Genomic DNA, 18107 nt, shown 5'->3' with positions numbered 1-18107 from the left:
AAACACACGAAGTGGAATCCTTCTCTGCGCACATTAACGCCGTGGATAAGAACATCCAGTTCACCAGGGAAGACACAAAGGATAACTGTTTGCCTTTCCTGGACTGCGCTGTGCACATTGAAGAGAATGGCAACCTCAACATCGAAGTTTACCGGAAGCCCACACACACAGACCAGTACCTCCTCTTTGACTCCCATCACCCTCTGGAACACAAACTTGGAGTAATTAGGACCCTACACCACCGGGCAGAACATGTTCCCTCTAAGCCTGAAGGGAAAAAGAAGGAACACACACATGTAAAGGAAGCACTTAAAACATGCGGTTATCCTAACTGGGCGTTCATAAAGTCAGCAAAGATGCACAGAAAAGAAGATCAGACACCAGTGAGGGAGGATAAGAAAGACAGACGCAACAACGTTGTCATCCCCTATGTAGCCGGTGTATCAGAGAAACTCAGGAGAGTTTTCTCCAAGCACGACATCCCAGTGTACTTCAGACCCAGCAACACACTCAGACACAAACTGGTTCACCCGAAAGACAAAACTCCAAAACACAAACTTAACAATGTGGTGTATGCTGTACAGTGCAGCGAGGAATGCCCAGACCTCTACATTGGAGACCAAACAGCCACTTCACAAGCACATGGCACAACATAGAGGAGCTACCTCAACACGACAAGACTCAGCAGTCCATCTGCACCTAAAGGTCAAAGGTCACTCTTTCAAGGATGCCAATGTTCACATTTTGGACAGAGAGGACAGATGGTTTGAAAGAGGAGTGAAAGAAGCCATTCATGTCCACTATAAGTGACCATCTTTGAACAGAGGCGGGGGTTTACGACACCAACTGTCTGCCATCTATAATCCAGTTTTGTGATCCCTTCCCAGACGCCTTAACGCCCACTCACGTCCTGGGCCATCTGACCTCAGGAAATCACATGATAGGGTGGGGCCAGGTTTCACAATGAGCTCACCGGAAACCCGTTTTCACACCTTGACTCATGTGATTAGGTAGAGGATCACCAGGGGGTCCTTTTTAGGGGGATACTCACACTGGGTTTAAATCTGGGACTCTCGGCCATTTGACCTTAGAACTGAAGAAGCTTCTCGGATGAGAAGTGAAACGTCTTCAAGCAACCTAAAGAAGTCCAGACGCTTTTCTTTGCAAGGTCCTTTGACTAGATGACCTGGATGACTGAGAACCTTCACAGACATATTTAATTATTGTGGAAAAAAATTTGGATTTCTGTGCACTTGTTTTACACTTGCATTAAATTAAAGTCAATTACGTCGTTTAAGCATCATGAGGTGGAGGGTGGTTCCCCCCTTTTTTTTTTCTTCTTTTTTTTCCCTTTTGGCTGGGAGTTGGCAACCCTATTACTTAGGTTGTTTGGTATTTTAAAGAGTACTTAGCGGAAATATTAGAATTGGAAGGATGGTGTAGGTTTAAAAGGGAACACCGGCTATTAAGACATGTTTATCTAAAATATGTACTCTACTTTCAAATTTGCAAATGGCTTCTGTTCAACGTTTCCAGTTTGAACCAGAGCAACCAAGAGAGAGGATGAAAATAGTCAACCAGCACTTAGTTTAGATCAGAGCTTCCCAAAGTGTGGAGCCTGCCCCCGAGGGGTGGGGGTGGGGGGTATGAAAAGGGGGGGGTAAAGAACGCTTGGACACTGCTAGCATAATGGACACAAATGCAAAGCAGGAGATGAAGCATCACTGGATATGTTTCCAAACCAACTGATAGGTTTGTAGCTTAAACCTATTCGCTGGAACGTTCAAGACAATTCAGTTACACAGCAAAAAGCATTAAACACCAAGCAGAGCTCTTTATGATTCTCGTATATGAGGGAGACCAACTGGACAAACGCCGTTCCTTCGCTTGACCCCAGTCGTCTGCTTCCTCGCAACACTGCGCTTTTATTGAGGTTAAATGAATATACATAGGTTCATTAACATATGACGTATACAGACACACAAAGAGTACCTTGTGTGTCTGTGTGTGTGTGTGTGTGTGTGTGTGTGTGTGTGTGTGTGTGTGTGTGTGTGTGTGTGTCAAGATGTGAGCCTGTGAAGACTCCCCAAAGCTGGTGCCAGGAGTCTAGTGGTCAATCTAAACAAAAGGCTCTTATACTTAACCAGGTACACAGTAGGTGTCCTCTTATACCATAAATCAGTAAGATCAGATATAACGTCTCTCCTGACCTTAAGTTGTGTGTGCATGCCAGAGTGCTCTGGGAGGCACACAGAGTCTCCACAGACTACTAAGGACAGCGCTGCAAACCCTTGGCTTTCTCTCAATGAGCTTCATGATGTAGTCACCTGAAATGGTTTTCCCTTTCACAGGTGTACCTTGTCAGGTTTCATTTGTGGAGTTTCTTGCCTTCTTAATGGGGCTGGGACTGTCTGTTGTGTTGTGCAGAAGTCAGGTTGCTACAAAGCTGACACAGCAGTTGTCCGAAAGTGCAGTTACAAAAACCATCAAGCTCTACAGTGGGATGCAAAAATTTGGGCAACCTTGTTAATAGTCATTATTTTCCTGTATAAATCGTTGGTTGTTACAATAAAAAATGTCAGTTAAATATATCATATAGGAGACACACACAGTGATATTTGAGAAGGGAAATGAGGTTTATTGGATTTACAGAAAGTGTGCAATAATTGTTTAAACAAAACCAGGCAGGTGCATAAATTTGGGCACTGTTGTCATTTTATTGATTCCAAAACCTTTAGAACTAATTATTTGAACTCAAATTGGCTTGGTAAGCTCAGTGACACCTGACCTACATACACAGGTGAATCCAATAATGAGAAAGAGTATTTAAGGGGGTCAATTGTAAGTTTCCCTCCTCTTTTAATTTTCTCTGAAAGGTAGCAACATGGGGGTCTCAAAACAACTCTCAAATGACCTGAAGACAAAGATTGTTCACCATCATGGTTTAGGGGAAGGATACAGAAAGCTGTCTCAGAGATTTAAGCTGTTTCCACAGTTAGGAACATATTGAGAAAATGGAAGACCACAGGCTCAGTTCAAGTTAAGGCTCAAAGTGGCAGACCAAGAAAAATCCCGCATCGACAGAAGTGACGAATGGTGAGAACAGTCAGAATCAACCCACAGACCAGCACCAAAGACCTACAACATCATTTTGCAGCAGATGGAGTCACTGTGCATCGTGCAACCATTCGGCATACTTTACACAAGGAGATGCTGTGTGTGAGAGTGATGCAGAGGAAGCCTTTTCTCCGCCCACAGCACAAACGGAGCCGCTTGCAGGGACTGGGAATCTTGTCAAAGTTGAGGGACACATGGATTCCACTCAGTATCAGCAGATTCTGGAGACCAATGTCCAGGAATCAGTGACAAAGCTGAAGCTGCACCGGGGCTGGATCTTTCAACAAGATAACGACCCGAAACACTGCTCAAAATCCACTAAGGCATTCATGCAGAGGAACAAGTACAACCTTCTGGAACGGCCACCTCAGTCCCCAGACCTGAGTATTATTGAAAATCTGTGGTGTGAGTTAAAGAGAGCTCGGAAGCCATCAAACCTGAATGAACTAGAGATGTTTTGTAAAGAGGAATGGTCCAAAATACCTTCAACCACAATCCAGACTCTCTTTGGAACCTACAGGAAGCGTTTAGAGCAGGGGTCCCCAATCCCAGTCCACGACGGCCGGTGTCCCTGCAGGTTTTAGATCTCACCCTGGGTCAACACACTTGGATCACATGATTAGTTCATTACCAGGCCTCTGGAGAACTTCAAGACATGTTGGCTGTGTCCGAATTCAGGGGAAGGATGCTTAAAATGCCATATTTGGAGGCAATGACGTCACAGCAACGCGATGAAGGCTGTCCGAATTCAAAGATACTCAAAATGTGGCGACAAATTTTAAGGATGGGTCCGATGTATCCTTCGTGTCCTACTATATCCCAGGATTCATTGCGGGTCATAGAGGAGATTTGTTTCAGGTGGTCGAAGCGGGAGAGGAAAACACTTTGAAATGTAAGTATATGAAAATCTGGTTGTACAAAAGTTAAATTGTTATAGCGGTTGTGGTGTTAAGCTTTGGGCATCTGCATAGAAATGTTTTTTTTAATTTAAATAACCATAAACCAGCTTGTATGGTGGGTCCCGCGGTTTTTCATGTATTGCCGCTTACATACAGCTAATTTTGATTTTTTTTCGAGTTGGTGATATGTTGTGGGGAACAAAGACCAAACGGCTTAATTTATTAAAACCAGGAGAAAACAAACACAAAACAAGAATTGGGCCGCTACAGCATGGAGGTACAAGAATAAATCAATTTAAACATCATATTCATATGTGTACTTTTCTATTAACCCTCATGCTGTACAGCAGCGGTCCCCAACCTTTTTTGCGCCACACACCGGTTTATGTCAACACGAACCGGCCTTTAAGGTATCGCGGAAAAATACAACCACATAAAATGATCCGACCAAGACAAAAACTGTGGTATTTTGTAAATATATAATAATAAACGTGAATGTACTGTGTAATTGTGTAACTTTAGCAGCATCCTCCTGAAAATGCGCCAGCAACATTGAGAGTAACATCCTCCTCTCTGCCGCTTAATGCTCTCTGGTCGCTATGGTAACGTGTAAATATTTCTTTCAAAATAAGACACACAACTACAACAAGGGAAAGACCCAGGGAAACAGAGTTAATGATAAAAACCCTGAAAACCATAAATGTCACACCGGAGCTTCAACTCTCGTGGCCCGGTACCAAACGACTCACGGACCGCTGCTGTACAGAACCTGTGATGTCCAGACGGTGTTCCTCTGGTGATCTGCTGTGAAAACCTTTGGATTTAGGGATTAACATTGTTGCCATGGTTTCCTTTCTTCTCTTATTTGTTGTGTGTGATCAGGACAAAGATGGGCCTGCAGGGGAAAGTCACCCCCTTGCAGGCCAGAAGACATGAGATAACTTAAAAACAGACAAAGTACGTGTGTGTGTGTGTTATCAAGAAGATAATTCTTAAGAACCTAAGTTAATACATGTGCAGTTACTAAGAGTTGTGTTGTTTTTATTTGCCTGCTGTCATTTTTGAAATATCCAGGGTCAGGAGAGGGAGTCAGTGGGAAGCCCACTGCTGCTACTTGGCCCTGGTTTGCTGTCGTGGATGAGGTGATAGGACAGAGGGCTTCCATTTGGCCTCTTGTCCAAATTTCCTCTCTCCCTGAGGACACTCCAGGGCCAAGTGCAGCAGTGGGTGACCAAAACGACAGCGATGACGAAGCAGCTCAGCCACCTACGACAGGGAGAAAGAGGAAAAGAAAAAGGGACGATGAGCTGCTAGACCAGAGAGGACCATCAGAGAGGACATGAGGCAGCAAAGAGAGGCTGAGGAGAGGAGAGCAGGGAGAGGATGGAGAGACTGTTTTCATTTCTTGAAAGATTAGTCCAAAATGAATTATGTATTGAGAAATTTATTTATTTGAATTTATTTGTTACATTGTTATGTGTTGCATTGGTTAAAAGGTTTTATGTTTTTAATAAATTGATTCAAACAAACAGTAATTGTCACTGAACTCAATTTGATTTAGTTTTGGCAGGCGACACTTTTTTGGCACAACGTGGAATTAGCTAAGTAATTCCTAAATGCGTGTAGATTAAAGGAAATTATTTTACCTTGATATGATTGTCTCTGATGAGCCTAAGGTACAAAACATGGGGGCGATGATGATAATGTTTTTCTAGCTCCTCGAGAATTAAAATTGTCCAAACAACGGAGCAACATTTCTGAGTCCATCTTAAAGTTTTCGCGCTGTGGTGCTAGCGACCGGAAAAACACTCAAGTAAGGGTGGAGTTGAAGGCTAGGAGACTGTCCACAGCCCATCTGTTATGTTGGATACTCATTGTTTGTTTAATAAAGTTTCTATGGAGAAAGAAAGGGAGCTGTCCACAGCCGCTCACTTGGTCTGCGCTTGAGTCCATCTACAAAACCGTGTCAACAAGTGTCACTCGGTGGTGCAGCTGTTTGTCAGCTTCTATTTTAGACTTTGTTCTGGTTCTTGTTCAGGTTCCCAGCAGTGGGAGTGTAATGCAGTCACACAAACACAGGTGGTGTTAAGGTGGATTCACTTTGTTACAGACAGTGGTGTTATTTCTTGTAACTAAGGGTGTGTTTCACTCCAAAGTTCAGACATTAACCTGCCAGAAGTTGTAAAAGTTACTAATAAAGAGCTTTTATCTCATTTCACATGCAGGTCAGAGCATGAAAGCTGTAATGCAGCAGTTTGAGAAAAATTGCTGCTGATATAAAATATTTTTTGTGGTTTTACAAAATATATAAAAGAGCAGAAAGAAAAGAAATGAGTGTAAAGAGTGCAGCAAAATGCATGTTTTAGTGTGAGTTGGTTCATCTGATCTGGTTGTGTAAAAGTCACTGCATGACACTGAGTTTGACTTTTGTGTTACTGACACTCATCTCTGACTCAGAGAAACGATTTCTCCCTGTGATGTTCACACAGTGGTGAGTTACATGTGTGTGGAATTTTTACTCTTTTATAGAATTAAAGTTTTGCTTTTCTCTTACTTTCTTTTTTCTGTTATTTACTAAAAAATCTCTCAAAGAAATAATGAATTCTCCACACGTGTTTGAAGGTTACATGCAAATATCATGTGATCTAAAAGTCAAATATCTGCTGATGGAGCAAAACAAGGCCAGATGTTCAGCAGCTGTATTGCTGCATGACATCAGCCCACAGCAGCAGAGACCGTGGAGCCAACATGTGAGAAACAAAGCAACACGCTGAACATGTGAACCACAGCAGGACGTGCGACTCTTTGTAGACCTGTGGACAAGAAACACACAGCAGGTCCTGATCAGTAACAGGGTCCAAATACAAACATGTGTTTAACAGCATCTGTACAGTATATATGAGCACACAGAGAGCTCAGCTGGACACACACTTCAGTCCTCCATCAAACACAACACACCTACACACTGTTTCCACCAGCTGCAGCACAGTCCAGTCTTTGCAGACAGGGAGGGCTTTTAATTTGAAAGCCGCCATGGAAGTTTCAGAGGAACAGAAGAAGAATCAAAGGATGGTCTGTGATGTTAAGGTTAGGGTGATCAGGATCAGCTGGAAATATGAAACATATCAAACATGTGAGGAAGAACCAGCAGCAGCTCACACGTTTACCACAACCACACACAGTCCTCTGAGAGCAGCGTGGCCTCCATCTTTGAAACACACAAAGTAAAACTCAAACGCACAAACTCACTGTTTGATTATTGATTCATTATTTTTCAGAGATAAGTTATCTGTGTGTTACAACAAGGATTTTAAAACAAATCCTAAAGTCTACTGGGAGTGAGATCTCGCAAAGTTTCTTGCGAGATCTCACAAGGCGCCATCACTTCCAAAGATGGCGCCTTTGCTCGGCTTGACTTCTACCTGCCTACGTTGTATTGTATTTTATCCTTTTATATCAACCCTGACATTTAATATATGGAGCCATGCTGCTGTGATTTACGACCGTTCTTCCTTGCTCCACATCAAAGAGTCTATGGAACGTCTTTATGATGACTGGGACAGTTATAGAAAAACTTTCCCCCCACTATTTGTGCACTCTTCCACCTCACTGGACTACTTCTTGCTACCTACAAAACGTGCCCTAAGTAATTCCAAGAAGAAATCGAGGAAAAGAGGCTGTAGGGCCGGCATCCAGGTACACATCAGACGAGCCTACAGATCGGAGATTTCCCGACTCGTCTGGAGGCGTCCCCGGTTTCTGCTGCCAGTTACCCTTCCGGATTTGGTTGGAAACACATACTCGCTGCCACTACAGCATGGATCCTGCCCACCTGATGCTCTGGATTTTGCCAATTATTTCCCCACCGCTGCACCCTCACAGCCTGCATTGCACAACCGGTGGTTGGTCCCACCGGTTCCGTGGCACTGCTAGAGACCTCACGTGCGGACACGGTGTTTGCTGTCAGTTCCACTCTGACAAGCTGATGGGAAACCTGCGCTGCCAGCTTTTAATTGTATTGCGCTCTTGAACGCCCACTCCATCGCAAACAAATCCTTCTCCCTGAGTGAGCTCTTCACAGGGAAAAACCTGGACTTTCTGTTTCTCACTGAAACATGACAGAGGGATGGCAAGTTTATTCACCTGAACGAACTGCGTCCTGCACACTGCTCTCACTTGGGCGCCCCCTGTTTAGGTCACCGTGGTGGAGGACTTGCTGTTGTCTTTAAGGACAGTTTCACCTGCATTAAAACAAGCTCGGCTTTACAAAAGAAGATAGACTCATTTATCCAAGGGCATATCTCAAACTTAAGGAGAATATGCCGCAAAACGGAACGACTATGGAAGAAAACCAAACATGACGTACACAGGCTCCATCTTCAAGATCTCATGCTCTCTTTAAATGACACGGTGAAAACTTTTAGATCTGAATATTTTTCAACTCGCATCAAAAAACAAGAGAAATCCCAAGTTTCTTTTTGACAAAATTAGTGCTATTGTCTCCCCAGACGTGGTACCTTTAGATGTACACTCTAAAGTACAGTAGATAGTAATAAACTCCTCCGATTTTTTGTTGATAAGATTAAAGACATCAATGCTAAAATCTCCCCGAAGCTTTCTTGTTCTCCGAGTCAGGCACTCCATTTGTACTCCTGGTCGACTTTTACAACTGTAACATATGATGAAATAGCAGCCCTGGTGGACAAAATGAAGCCATCCTCAAGCCCCTCAGACATTATCCCCACTAAGCTTTTTATTAATGCCTTTGACACCATTCGTCATTGGGTTGTAAACCTTTTTAATGTTTCTCTTCAGACTGGGGTGTTCCCCAGCTTTTTTAAACATGCCATTGTGGAACCAAGGCTCAAAAATCCCAACCTGGACCCAACACTACTTCAAAATTTAAGACCTATCTCCAAACTCCCACTTATGTCAAAACTCCTTGAGAAGGCAGTAGCTGTCCACCTTATGGCATACTTGGAGAAATATAACATCCATGACCGTTTTCAATCTGGGTTGCGTAAATTGCATTCCACTGAGACAGCACTACTGAAAGTCACTAATGATATTATGATGTCAGCAGACTCCAGAGAATACACAGTCCTAGTCTTGTTAGACCTTACCTCAGCCTTTGACACAGTCAACCATACCATCCTGATAAACAGACTGAGAGACCTGGTCGGGATGTCTGGCTCTGTCCTAGACATCTTATTTATCTGAAAGGAGTTTTAGTGCGTCTGCAAACCGGATCATGTGGGAATCTACAGAGTTGTTGTGTGGAGTTCCTCAGAGCTCTGTGCTGGGACCTATTCTGTTTTTAATATACATTCTTCCTTTAAGTTAGATAATACAGCAGTTTCCTGAAGTATCTTATCATCTTTTTGCTGACGATATTCAGCTATATTATTCTTTTAAGCCTGCTGAAGCTCATAAGCTCTCCAATCTGACTGTTTAACCAACATTAAACAATGGTTGAACAATATTTGCTTACAGCTAAACCCAGCCAAAACAGAAACTTTGATTATTGCACCAGGCAGTGTAATACCCGATATTAAACGGCGACTGGGTGACTTAGGTTCCTCACAGAAACATAACCTTAGAAACCTGGGTGTTATTTTTGATGAAGCTTTTTCTTTGGAGGGATATTAAAATCAGAAAGTAAGAACCTGCTTTTTTCACTTGAGGAACATTTCTAAACTTAGATCCATCGTGTCAACAAGTGAACTCGAGATGATAATACATGCTTTTATCGCCACAAGACTCGACTACTGTAACAGCCTGTTTACTTGTCTAAACATGAAAGGGCTAGCCCGCCTACAGGTTGTTCAAAACTCTGCAGCGAGGCTACTGACCCGCTTGAACAAGGGAGCTCATATGACCCCTGTTTTAAAGTCGCTGGACTGGCTACCAATCAGATTCAGGTTCCATTTTAAAATTCTACTTTTAACTTTTAGAGCATTAGAGAAACAGCCCCCCCAACACACACACACACATTATTGCCGATTTGATTCGTACACATGCCTCCACTCGTAACCTGAGGTCATCAAACCAAAACCTTTTAGTGGTCTCCCGCACTCGTTTTAAAACCTGAGTGGATCTGTCTTTCCAAGCTGTTGCACCCAGACTGTGGAATGCACTCCCTCTAAAGAAGGGCATCAAAAAAGCCAAACACCATTACAAAAAGAAAGTAGAAGAACACTTCTCCAACTCCAACCCTCGACGCATGTGGCAAGGACTCCAGACCATTACAGACTACAGGACCACCAAACCCTCCCCCACATCCTCTGATGCCTCCTTCCTCAACGAGCTCAACAACTTTTATGCTCGTTTTGAGCGAGGGAACCCCACAACCACAACCAAAACAGACAGGACGCCAGACCACCAACCTCTGACTCTCTCCCCCACCGATGTAGGAGCGGTGCTGAGCAGGATCAATGTCCACAAGGCTGCAGGTCCCGATGGCATCCCCGGGCGTGTTCTCAGAGCGTGTTCTGGGGAGCTTGCAGGAGTGCTCACAGACATATTCAATCATTCCTTGGCCCACGCTGTGGTACCGGCCTGCTTCAAATCCACCTCCATCGTTTCAATACCCCAAAATTCCAACCCATCTAGCCTCAATGACTACCGCCCAGTAGCACTCACCCCCATCATCACTAAGTGCTTAGAGCAGCTGGTCTTAGCACACTTCAAATCCTGTTTCCCCCACCCTGGACCCCCACCAACCAAGATACCGCCAGAACAGGAGCACAGAGGATGCAGTCTCCATTGCACTGCACTCTGTCCTCTCACACCTGGACAACAACAACACCTACGCCAGAATGCTGTTTATAGACTTCAGTTCAGCATTCAACACAATCCACCCCTCACAACTCATCAGGAAACTGACAGACCTGGGCATCAGTTCCCTCATCTGCAAATGGTTACTGGACTTCCTGACCAACCGCCCTCAACATGTCCGACTGGATAACCGCTGCTCATCAACAATCACAATGAACACCGGGGTACCACAAGGCTGTGTGATGAGCCCTTTCCTCTACTCCCTCTTCACCCACGACTGCAGACCTGCTGATGGTTCTAACACCATCATTAAGTTTGCAGATGACACCACGGTGATTGGCCTCATCAGTGACAACGATGAGGCCGCCTACAGGGAGGAGGTGGATCGTCTGGCTGAGTGGTGCGACACAAACAACCTGCTGCATAACACCGAGAAGACTAAGGAGCTCATCGTGGACTACAGGAGGAATGCTGACCCACATCCACCCATCCACATTAAGGGGACGGCTGTGGAGCGTGTGAACAGCTTCAAGTTCCTGGGAGTCCACATCTCCGAGGATCTCATCTGGACAACCAACTGCTCCAAACTGGTCAAGAAGGCTCACCAGCGCCTCTTCTTCTTGAGGACTCTGAGGAAGAACCACCTGTCCTCAGACATCCTGGTGAACTTCTATCGCTGCACCATCGAGAGCATCCTGACCAACTGTATAACAGTCTGGTACGGAACTGCTCTGCCTCGGACCGGAAGGCGTTGCAGAGGGTCGTGAAAACTGCCCAGCGCATCGCCGGAGCACCACTTCCTGCCATAAAGGACATCTACAGGAAGCGGTGTCTGAAAAGGGCTGGGAAAATCATCAGAGACCCCAGTCACCCATCACATGGACTCTTCACCCTCCTGCCCTCTGGGAGGCGCTACAGGAGCCTCCGGACTAAGACCACCAGGTACCGGAACAGCTTCTTTCCTACAGCTGTCAGACTCATGAACTCTGCCTCCTGACATCTGACCCACGTTAAACTCATGGACTGAACATATACACACCCACACACAATGGACAACTGTACCCTCAAACACACAATAATAACATGGACTGAACCACCACTCACAACCACTAGCAGTTTATACAGCCTCTGTAGAAATTATCCACACCCTCACTTATCTTAACTGCACTACTGTATAGTTCTGTGTGAATATCATTCTGTACATACAATAATTTTTAATCCTACAACTGTTTATAACTTGCATAGTTCACATTTCTGTATAGCTGTATATCTCAGATTTCTGTATAGTTTTTATTTCATATTTATATCCTGTTCATAGCCTGTACATAGCTTGTACTCACTACAGCCTGTACATACTTATAGTTATAGAATATTCATAACATACTTCATACCGTGTACATTATAACATACCATAATAGACCCATTTCTGTAATATACTTACACATCTATATTATTGCTAATATATATTGTAATATATCTATATCACGGCTAAAGCACTTCTGGATGGATGCAAACTGCATTTCGTTGCCCTGTACCTGTGACATGTGCAATGACAATAAAGTTGAATTCTATTCTATTCTATTCTATTCTATTCTCTATTTCTACGGGGTTTGGACTTGGTGGAGACCTTAAAAAAGCAGCTAAAGACATTTTTATTTCAAAAAGCTTTTAATTAGACCAGGGTTTTTATGATGTATTTTATGACTGTATTATGTTTTTACCTTGTAAAGCACTTTGTGACATATGTCTGTGAAAGGTGCTATATAAATAAACTTTACTTACTTAATCACAAAAGTTTAAAGTCCACATAGCAACTTAGAAACAACCACAGCGATGGAGGACACACCCATGTGAGAGATTCATTGATTTTTATTTTGAGCTTGAACTAAACTATAAAGACATTTAAACAGTGCTTGGCAGTAGACACTGTTTTAATATAAGTTTAAATATTGAGGGAATGTAGAGACTTGCAGGAAGAAAGAGACACGAGAGGGAGAAGAGGTGAAGAGGAGCAGGAAGTTAATGAAATGAGAATAGTGTAAATTCTATAATTTAGAATTAAGCAATTGGCCGCCTTAACGAAGAACTCCACAATCAAGACTAGAGTAACATCTATGTTCAAGATGTTGACGTGGCATATGAAAATGTATCTATAATATTAAGTCTTTATAATAAACATTGTCCCCTGGTGAATAAAGAAAACTCAAAACTCAAAAAACATGGCAAACAAAGTGGATACTGAATGCATGTAAGAAAAAGAATATAAGACATTTTCAAAGACAATAAAAGCTGAACAAACTTAAAAGAAGTATAAGAATAAACTGATAATAATTATGAGAAGCAGCAAAAGAAATTACTACAGTAAACCTTTAGATGAAAATAAAAACAATATGAAAAACATGTGGACAGTACTAAATAATATTGTAAATAAAGGAACTAAGGGATTTGAATATCCAAATAACTTTCAAATAAAAAACACAATGATCAGTGACATGAAACAAATGGTTTTAATGACTTTTTTCTTTATGTTGGTCTCGGCTTGGCTACAGAAATTGTAACAAATGGACACCCTCCTAAAACGAAAACTCTAAATGTAGCAAAGTCAATGTTTATGAGGGGAGTAGATGAGCCACGGTAAGGACTAATGTAAAATATCACAGTGTTACAGTAACAGGAGTTAGTGTGTGGAACACTAACTCCTGTGTGTGTGGGAAAGTACATCAATACAAAAATACACACGATTGTTTAAAAATAAATTGCATGAATATAGGAAATCATCCTCTCAGTGACTGAGTTGTCTCATTGTGATCTATTTAAGCTTTGACCTAATTTTTATAGACCAAGGGAAAAGTAACCCAAGCTTAAAGTGTTCATTCAGGTATTTGTCACATTGATACAAAATAAGATCAGATTATGCAGGTGTAAACCACAGGATGCTTATTTTATGTAAAAATGTAGTTTGTTGTTGGTTTGGTTTATTAGCTGAAATTGTTTTATGTGAATATGTTTATGTGTTGTATGTGAGTGTAGACTTGTATATAGTTACACCTGTATGGATCATATTCAGTGGGATGCAAAAGTTTGGGCAACCTTGTGAAGTGAAATGAAGTTTATTGGATTTAAAGAAAGCGTGCAATAATTGTTTAAACAAAATCAGGCAGGTGCATAAATGTGGGCACCAGAAAAAAGTAATGAATCAATATTTAGTAGATCCGCCTTTTGCAGAAATTACAGCCTCTAAACCAGGGGTCTCCAATCGCAGTCCACGAGGCCCGGTGTCTCTGCGGGTTTTAGATGTGTCCTTGATCCATCACAGCTGATTTAAATGGATAAATGGCCTCCTCAACCACTGTGTCCGAATTCAGGGGAAGGATGCTCATAAGGACACTACCCACCTACCTACGTCACAAGGTAGTGTTCTTAGACGGACGGGTAGTCAGGAATATACGAAGTATTCGGGAGAGGGGTCCGGGGCTCCATGGTCCAAGCAGAAGGGGAAGGGTCAGAAAACACACTCCACTCTCTCAGCAACGATCCCACTCCTTTTCCTCTAACGCTCCTCTCGCTCACTCAAGGATACAGGGAGGTGTCCAGGGAAGATCTACACACACACAGAAAAATCCAATTAGTACAAGGTCGCAAGAAAACTAACAGACTCAGAATTGCTGATCACAGAATAACTGACGCTGGTGGCTCAACGTTCCACCAATGAGTAGCGTAGGTCTTCCATCTTAAGAAGTCCTTCTTATTGTAGCAATCGGCGACAGGTGTGATGATGAGCACAGGTGCGTGGGCCAGGGGTGGGAGCCCACAAGGAGCACCGCCATGGCAGGGGGAAGAGAGAGAGGGAGAAAGTGAGTGAAAACAAAAACATGTTGCATAACACGGAGTCAGTCGGTGAGGTGAAAAACACCTTAGTTAAAAGGATAACAGAGACATTGCTCTCCTCCCCTCGCGTCACTCAAATATGACAAACCAGGAAACAGGCTGCTCTTTGTCCTCAGTAAAGAGAAACGCACAGACGATCAGACTGAGTACAGATCAAACTAGCAGCTTCCTCTGAGTGATTCCAGGAGACAAAAGTGGAAAACTCCAACACTGCTGCTTCAAGCTGCTGACGCTCCACACACTGAATGTGAGTTTGAGCAAAAACACGACTCAAAGGAAGTTTCAGTGAAGGTCGTAGAGGAGGGAGGGGAGCCAGGACTGACTGTACTTCCTGTCTGCTGTTTTCAGCTTCACTCACAGACTCAATGGCTTCCAGATCAGAGGAGGATCTCTGCTGTCCGGTCTGTCAGGAGGTCTTCAGAGATCCTGTTCTTCTGTCATGTAGCCACAGCTTCTGTAAAGACTGTCTGAAGAGATGGTGGAGAGAGAGACCAACACACGAGTGTCCAGTTTGTAAGAGAAGATCTTCAAAGTCTGAACCACCTTTAAACCGAGCTTTAAAGAACCTGTGTGAGTCGTTCTTACAGGAGAGAGATCAGAGAGCTTCAGAGGCTCTCTGCAGTCTGCACTCTGAGAAACTCAAACTCTTCTGTCTGGACCATCAGCAGCCAGTGTGTGTCGTCTGCTGTGCCTCAGAAAAACACACCAATCACAGATTCAGATCCATCGATGAAGCTGCACAACAACACAAGAAGAAACTTCAGGAAACTCTGGAGCCCTTAAAGAAGAAGTTAAAGGTTTGTGAAGAAGTTCAAGTGAAGTTTGATCAAACAGCAGAACACATTAAGGTCCAGGCCCGACACACAGAGAGGCAGATTAAGGAGCAGTTTAAGAAGCTTCAGCAGTTTCTAGCAGAGGAAGAGGAGGCCAGGCTGGCTGCACTGAGGGAGGAAGAGGAGCAGAAGAGTGGGATGATGAAGGAGAAGATGGAGGCTCTGAGCAGAGAGATAGCAGCTCTTTCAGACACAGTCAGAGCCACAGAGGAGGAGCTGAGAGCTGAAGACGTCTCATTCCTGCACAACTACAAGGCTGCAGTGGAAAGAGTCCAGCGCTGCCCCCTGCTGGATGATCCACAGCTGCCCTCAGGAGCTCTGATAGACCAGGCCAAACACCTGGGCAACCTGACCTTCAACATCTGGAAGAACATGAAGGACATGGTCTCCTACACTCCTCTCATTCTGGACCCAAACACTGCTCATCCAGAACTCATCCTGTCTGAAGATCTGACCAGTTTGAGAGGAGGAGAGAGGCAGCAGCTTCCTGATAATCCAGAGAGATTTGATTTGTTCTGCTCTGTCCTGGGCTCTGAGGGCTTTAACTCAGGGACTCACAGCTGGGATGTTGATGTTGGAGACAGTACAGTTTGGGTACTGGGTGTGTTAGCAGAGTCTGTGCAGAGGAAGGGAGTCATAGACTCTGGATTATGGACAATAATGTTCTATAAAGGTAAATACTCAGCACGCTCACCATCAGCTCCATCAACTGCTCTCTCAGTAGAGAAGAAGCTCCAGAGGATCAGAGTGAATCTGGACTGGAACAGAGGAAAGCTGTCGTTCTCTGATCCTGATACTAACACACACATACACACCTTCACACACACTTTCACTCACAGGATGTTTCCATACATTTTAAGCGCTGGTAAAATGAAGTTGTTGCCGTTGAAGGTGTCAGTGTCAGTGGAGCAGATGAGTTGAGGATGATGATGTTTCTAATGTTGTTTCCTGTCAGTGAATTGAAGCTGTTAAACTGCAGCTGTCCTCCTGCTGCCTCGTTGTTCCAAAGCTCTTTGTTTCTCTTTTAGTTCTCACTGTTTCTTTCTGTTTCTGCTGTCCACCTTTTCACATGGAAAATCATTTCACTGTTTCTCACTGAATGACTCCCCAAACTAGATTTGAAATTCTATCAAGTTTCTAATCATTACAAGTGATTCATGTTTCTATTTGATGTGTGTAAATGGAGATGATTTAGTTTGCTGGGATATGGACTGACATGTGTTGAATGGGAGGAGCAGTTTGTTGTTGTCTTCTTGTCTGTTTATGACAACAATAAATATATTGTTGAAACAATGATTCATGTTTAACTCCATATATGAAATGTTTCTGATCTTTGAATTCGGTTTGATTAAAGACTTTCTTCATGACACAAATGAGATTTCAGTGTATTAATAGAACTAAATAAGCTCAGAGTTGAAAGGCTGCAGTATTATGTACGTGCTTCACTGTCAGTATCTTCAGGGGGATTCAAAGGGAAACATCAAACTGCTGTAATGAGATAAACTAGTTGGGCTGAACACACTTATCTGTAGTTTGTCTCCATCCAGGATCATCAGAATATAATGAACATGTGTGAAGAGCCAAAAAATGCTGCTCCCCTCTCAGCATGATGAGCTCCAGCCTTTGTTAACAGGAAAACAGGAAACATGAGACAACTTTCAGAGACAGTAACCAACTGTGGCCACAAGATGGCAGCAGCTGATCTGAGATCCTTTATTGGACAGAACGACTCTGCTCTGTGACGTCATCAGAGAGACGGCCTTCACTTTGATAGATCTGACGTCATGTCTGCACTGCGATGATGAAAGCTGATACACACATTGTTATTTATCCATTAAATCACCTCTGTCCTCTCCAGGGGTGATTCTAGGATCAGAGCTTTGGGGGTGCTGAGCACCCAGAGAGCTGCCCAGCCAGGCAAAATAAACTTTACTCGTCACGATGAGACTTCTTCCCTGTCTGTTTCAGTCCCTGCATCCTTACATGTCTCCAGTTGTCCCGAGTTCTCTCTGTCTCCTTGGTGCATTTAAACCCCTGTTCCTCCCTGTCCTCGTCATCTGTTGTCTTCATCTCCATTATCAGTCATCATAATTTTATCATCTCTGTGCAAGTCTGCAAATTTCTTTATTAAATCATAAGATTCTTAAATTCATCAAGTCTCTCTGTGCCTGGGTCCTCGTCTCAAAACATGACATCACTGGTTTGTACATTTTAACACAATTTAATCCCAACATTCATGAAAGAAAAGCAAAACACTGTTTTTAAAGTCTGTAACCAAACCATCAAATCTGATAAAGGTTATTTAAATGCTGCAAATGAAGAAGAGGGGAATGAAGGGGGGTGGCAATTTTGATATCCTCGGCTTTGAACTATTAACATATTTCGGAACATAAAGATAAGGAAGGCAGATATATATTGATAACGGGTAAAATTCAGGGTATAATGATTACTGTCTTAAATGTGTATATTCCCCCAGGCAGTAATTGGTCCTTATATGGGCAGATTTTGAATTTGGCAACAACAAGGAATCAGGGAATTTTCATTTGCGGTGGTGACTTTAACGTCACATTAAATGCCAAACTAGACTCTTCAA

General features: G+C 43.2%; 1 protein-coding gene across 1 annotated transcript; it reads left to right on the top strand.

Moving 5' to 3' along the window:
• Positions 1 to 14869: 14869 nt before the first annotated feature.
• Positions 14870 to 17175, top strand: LOC120438412 (tripartite motif-containing protein 35-like). The gene is made up of 3 exons (XM_039608826.1): positions 14870 to 14928; positions 15030 to 16187; positions 17062 to 17175. Exons 2-3 carry the CDS (start codon positions 15047 to 15049, stop codon positions 17088 to 17090), a joined length of 1170 nt encoding a protein of 389 aa, XP_039464760.1. The 5' UTR covers positions 14870 to 14928; positions 15030 to 15046; the 3' UTR covers positions 17091 to 17175.
• The last annotated feature ends 932 nt before the right edge of the window (positions 17176 to 18107 follow it).

The sequence above is a fragment of the Oreochromis aureus genome, linkage group 3 (genome assembly GCF_013358895.1).
Source record: "Oreochromis aureus strain Israel breed Guangdong linkage group 3, ZZ_aureus, whole genome shotgun sequence".
Classification (NCBI taxonomy): domain Eukaryota; kingdom Metazoa; phylum Chordata; class Actinopteri; order Cichliformes; family Cichlidae; genus Oreochromis; species Oreochromis aureus.
This window is presented reverse-complemented; position numbering and strand designations above follow the sequence as displayed.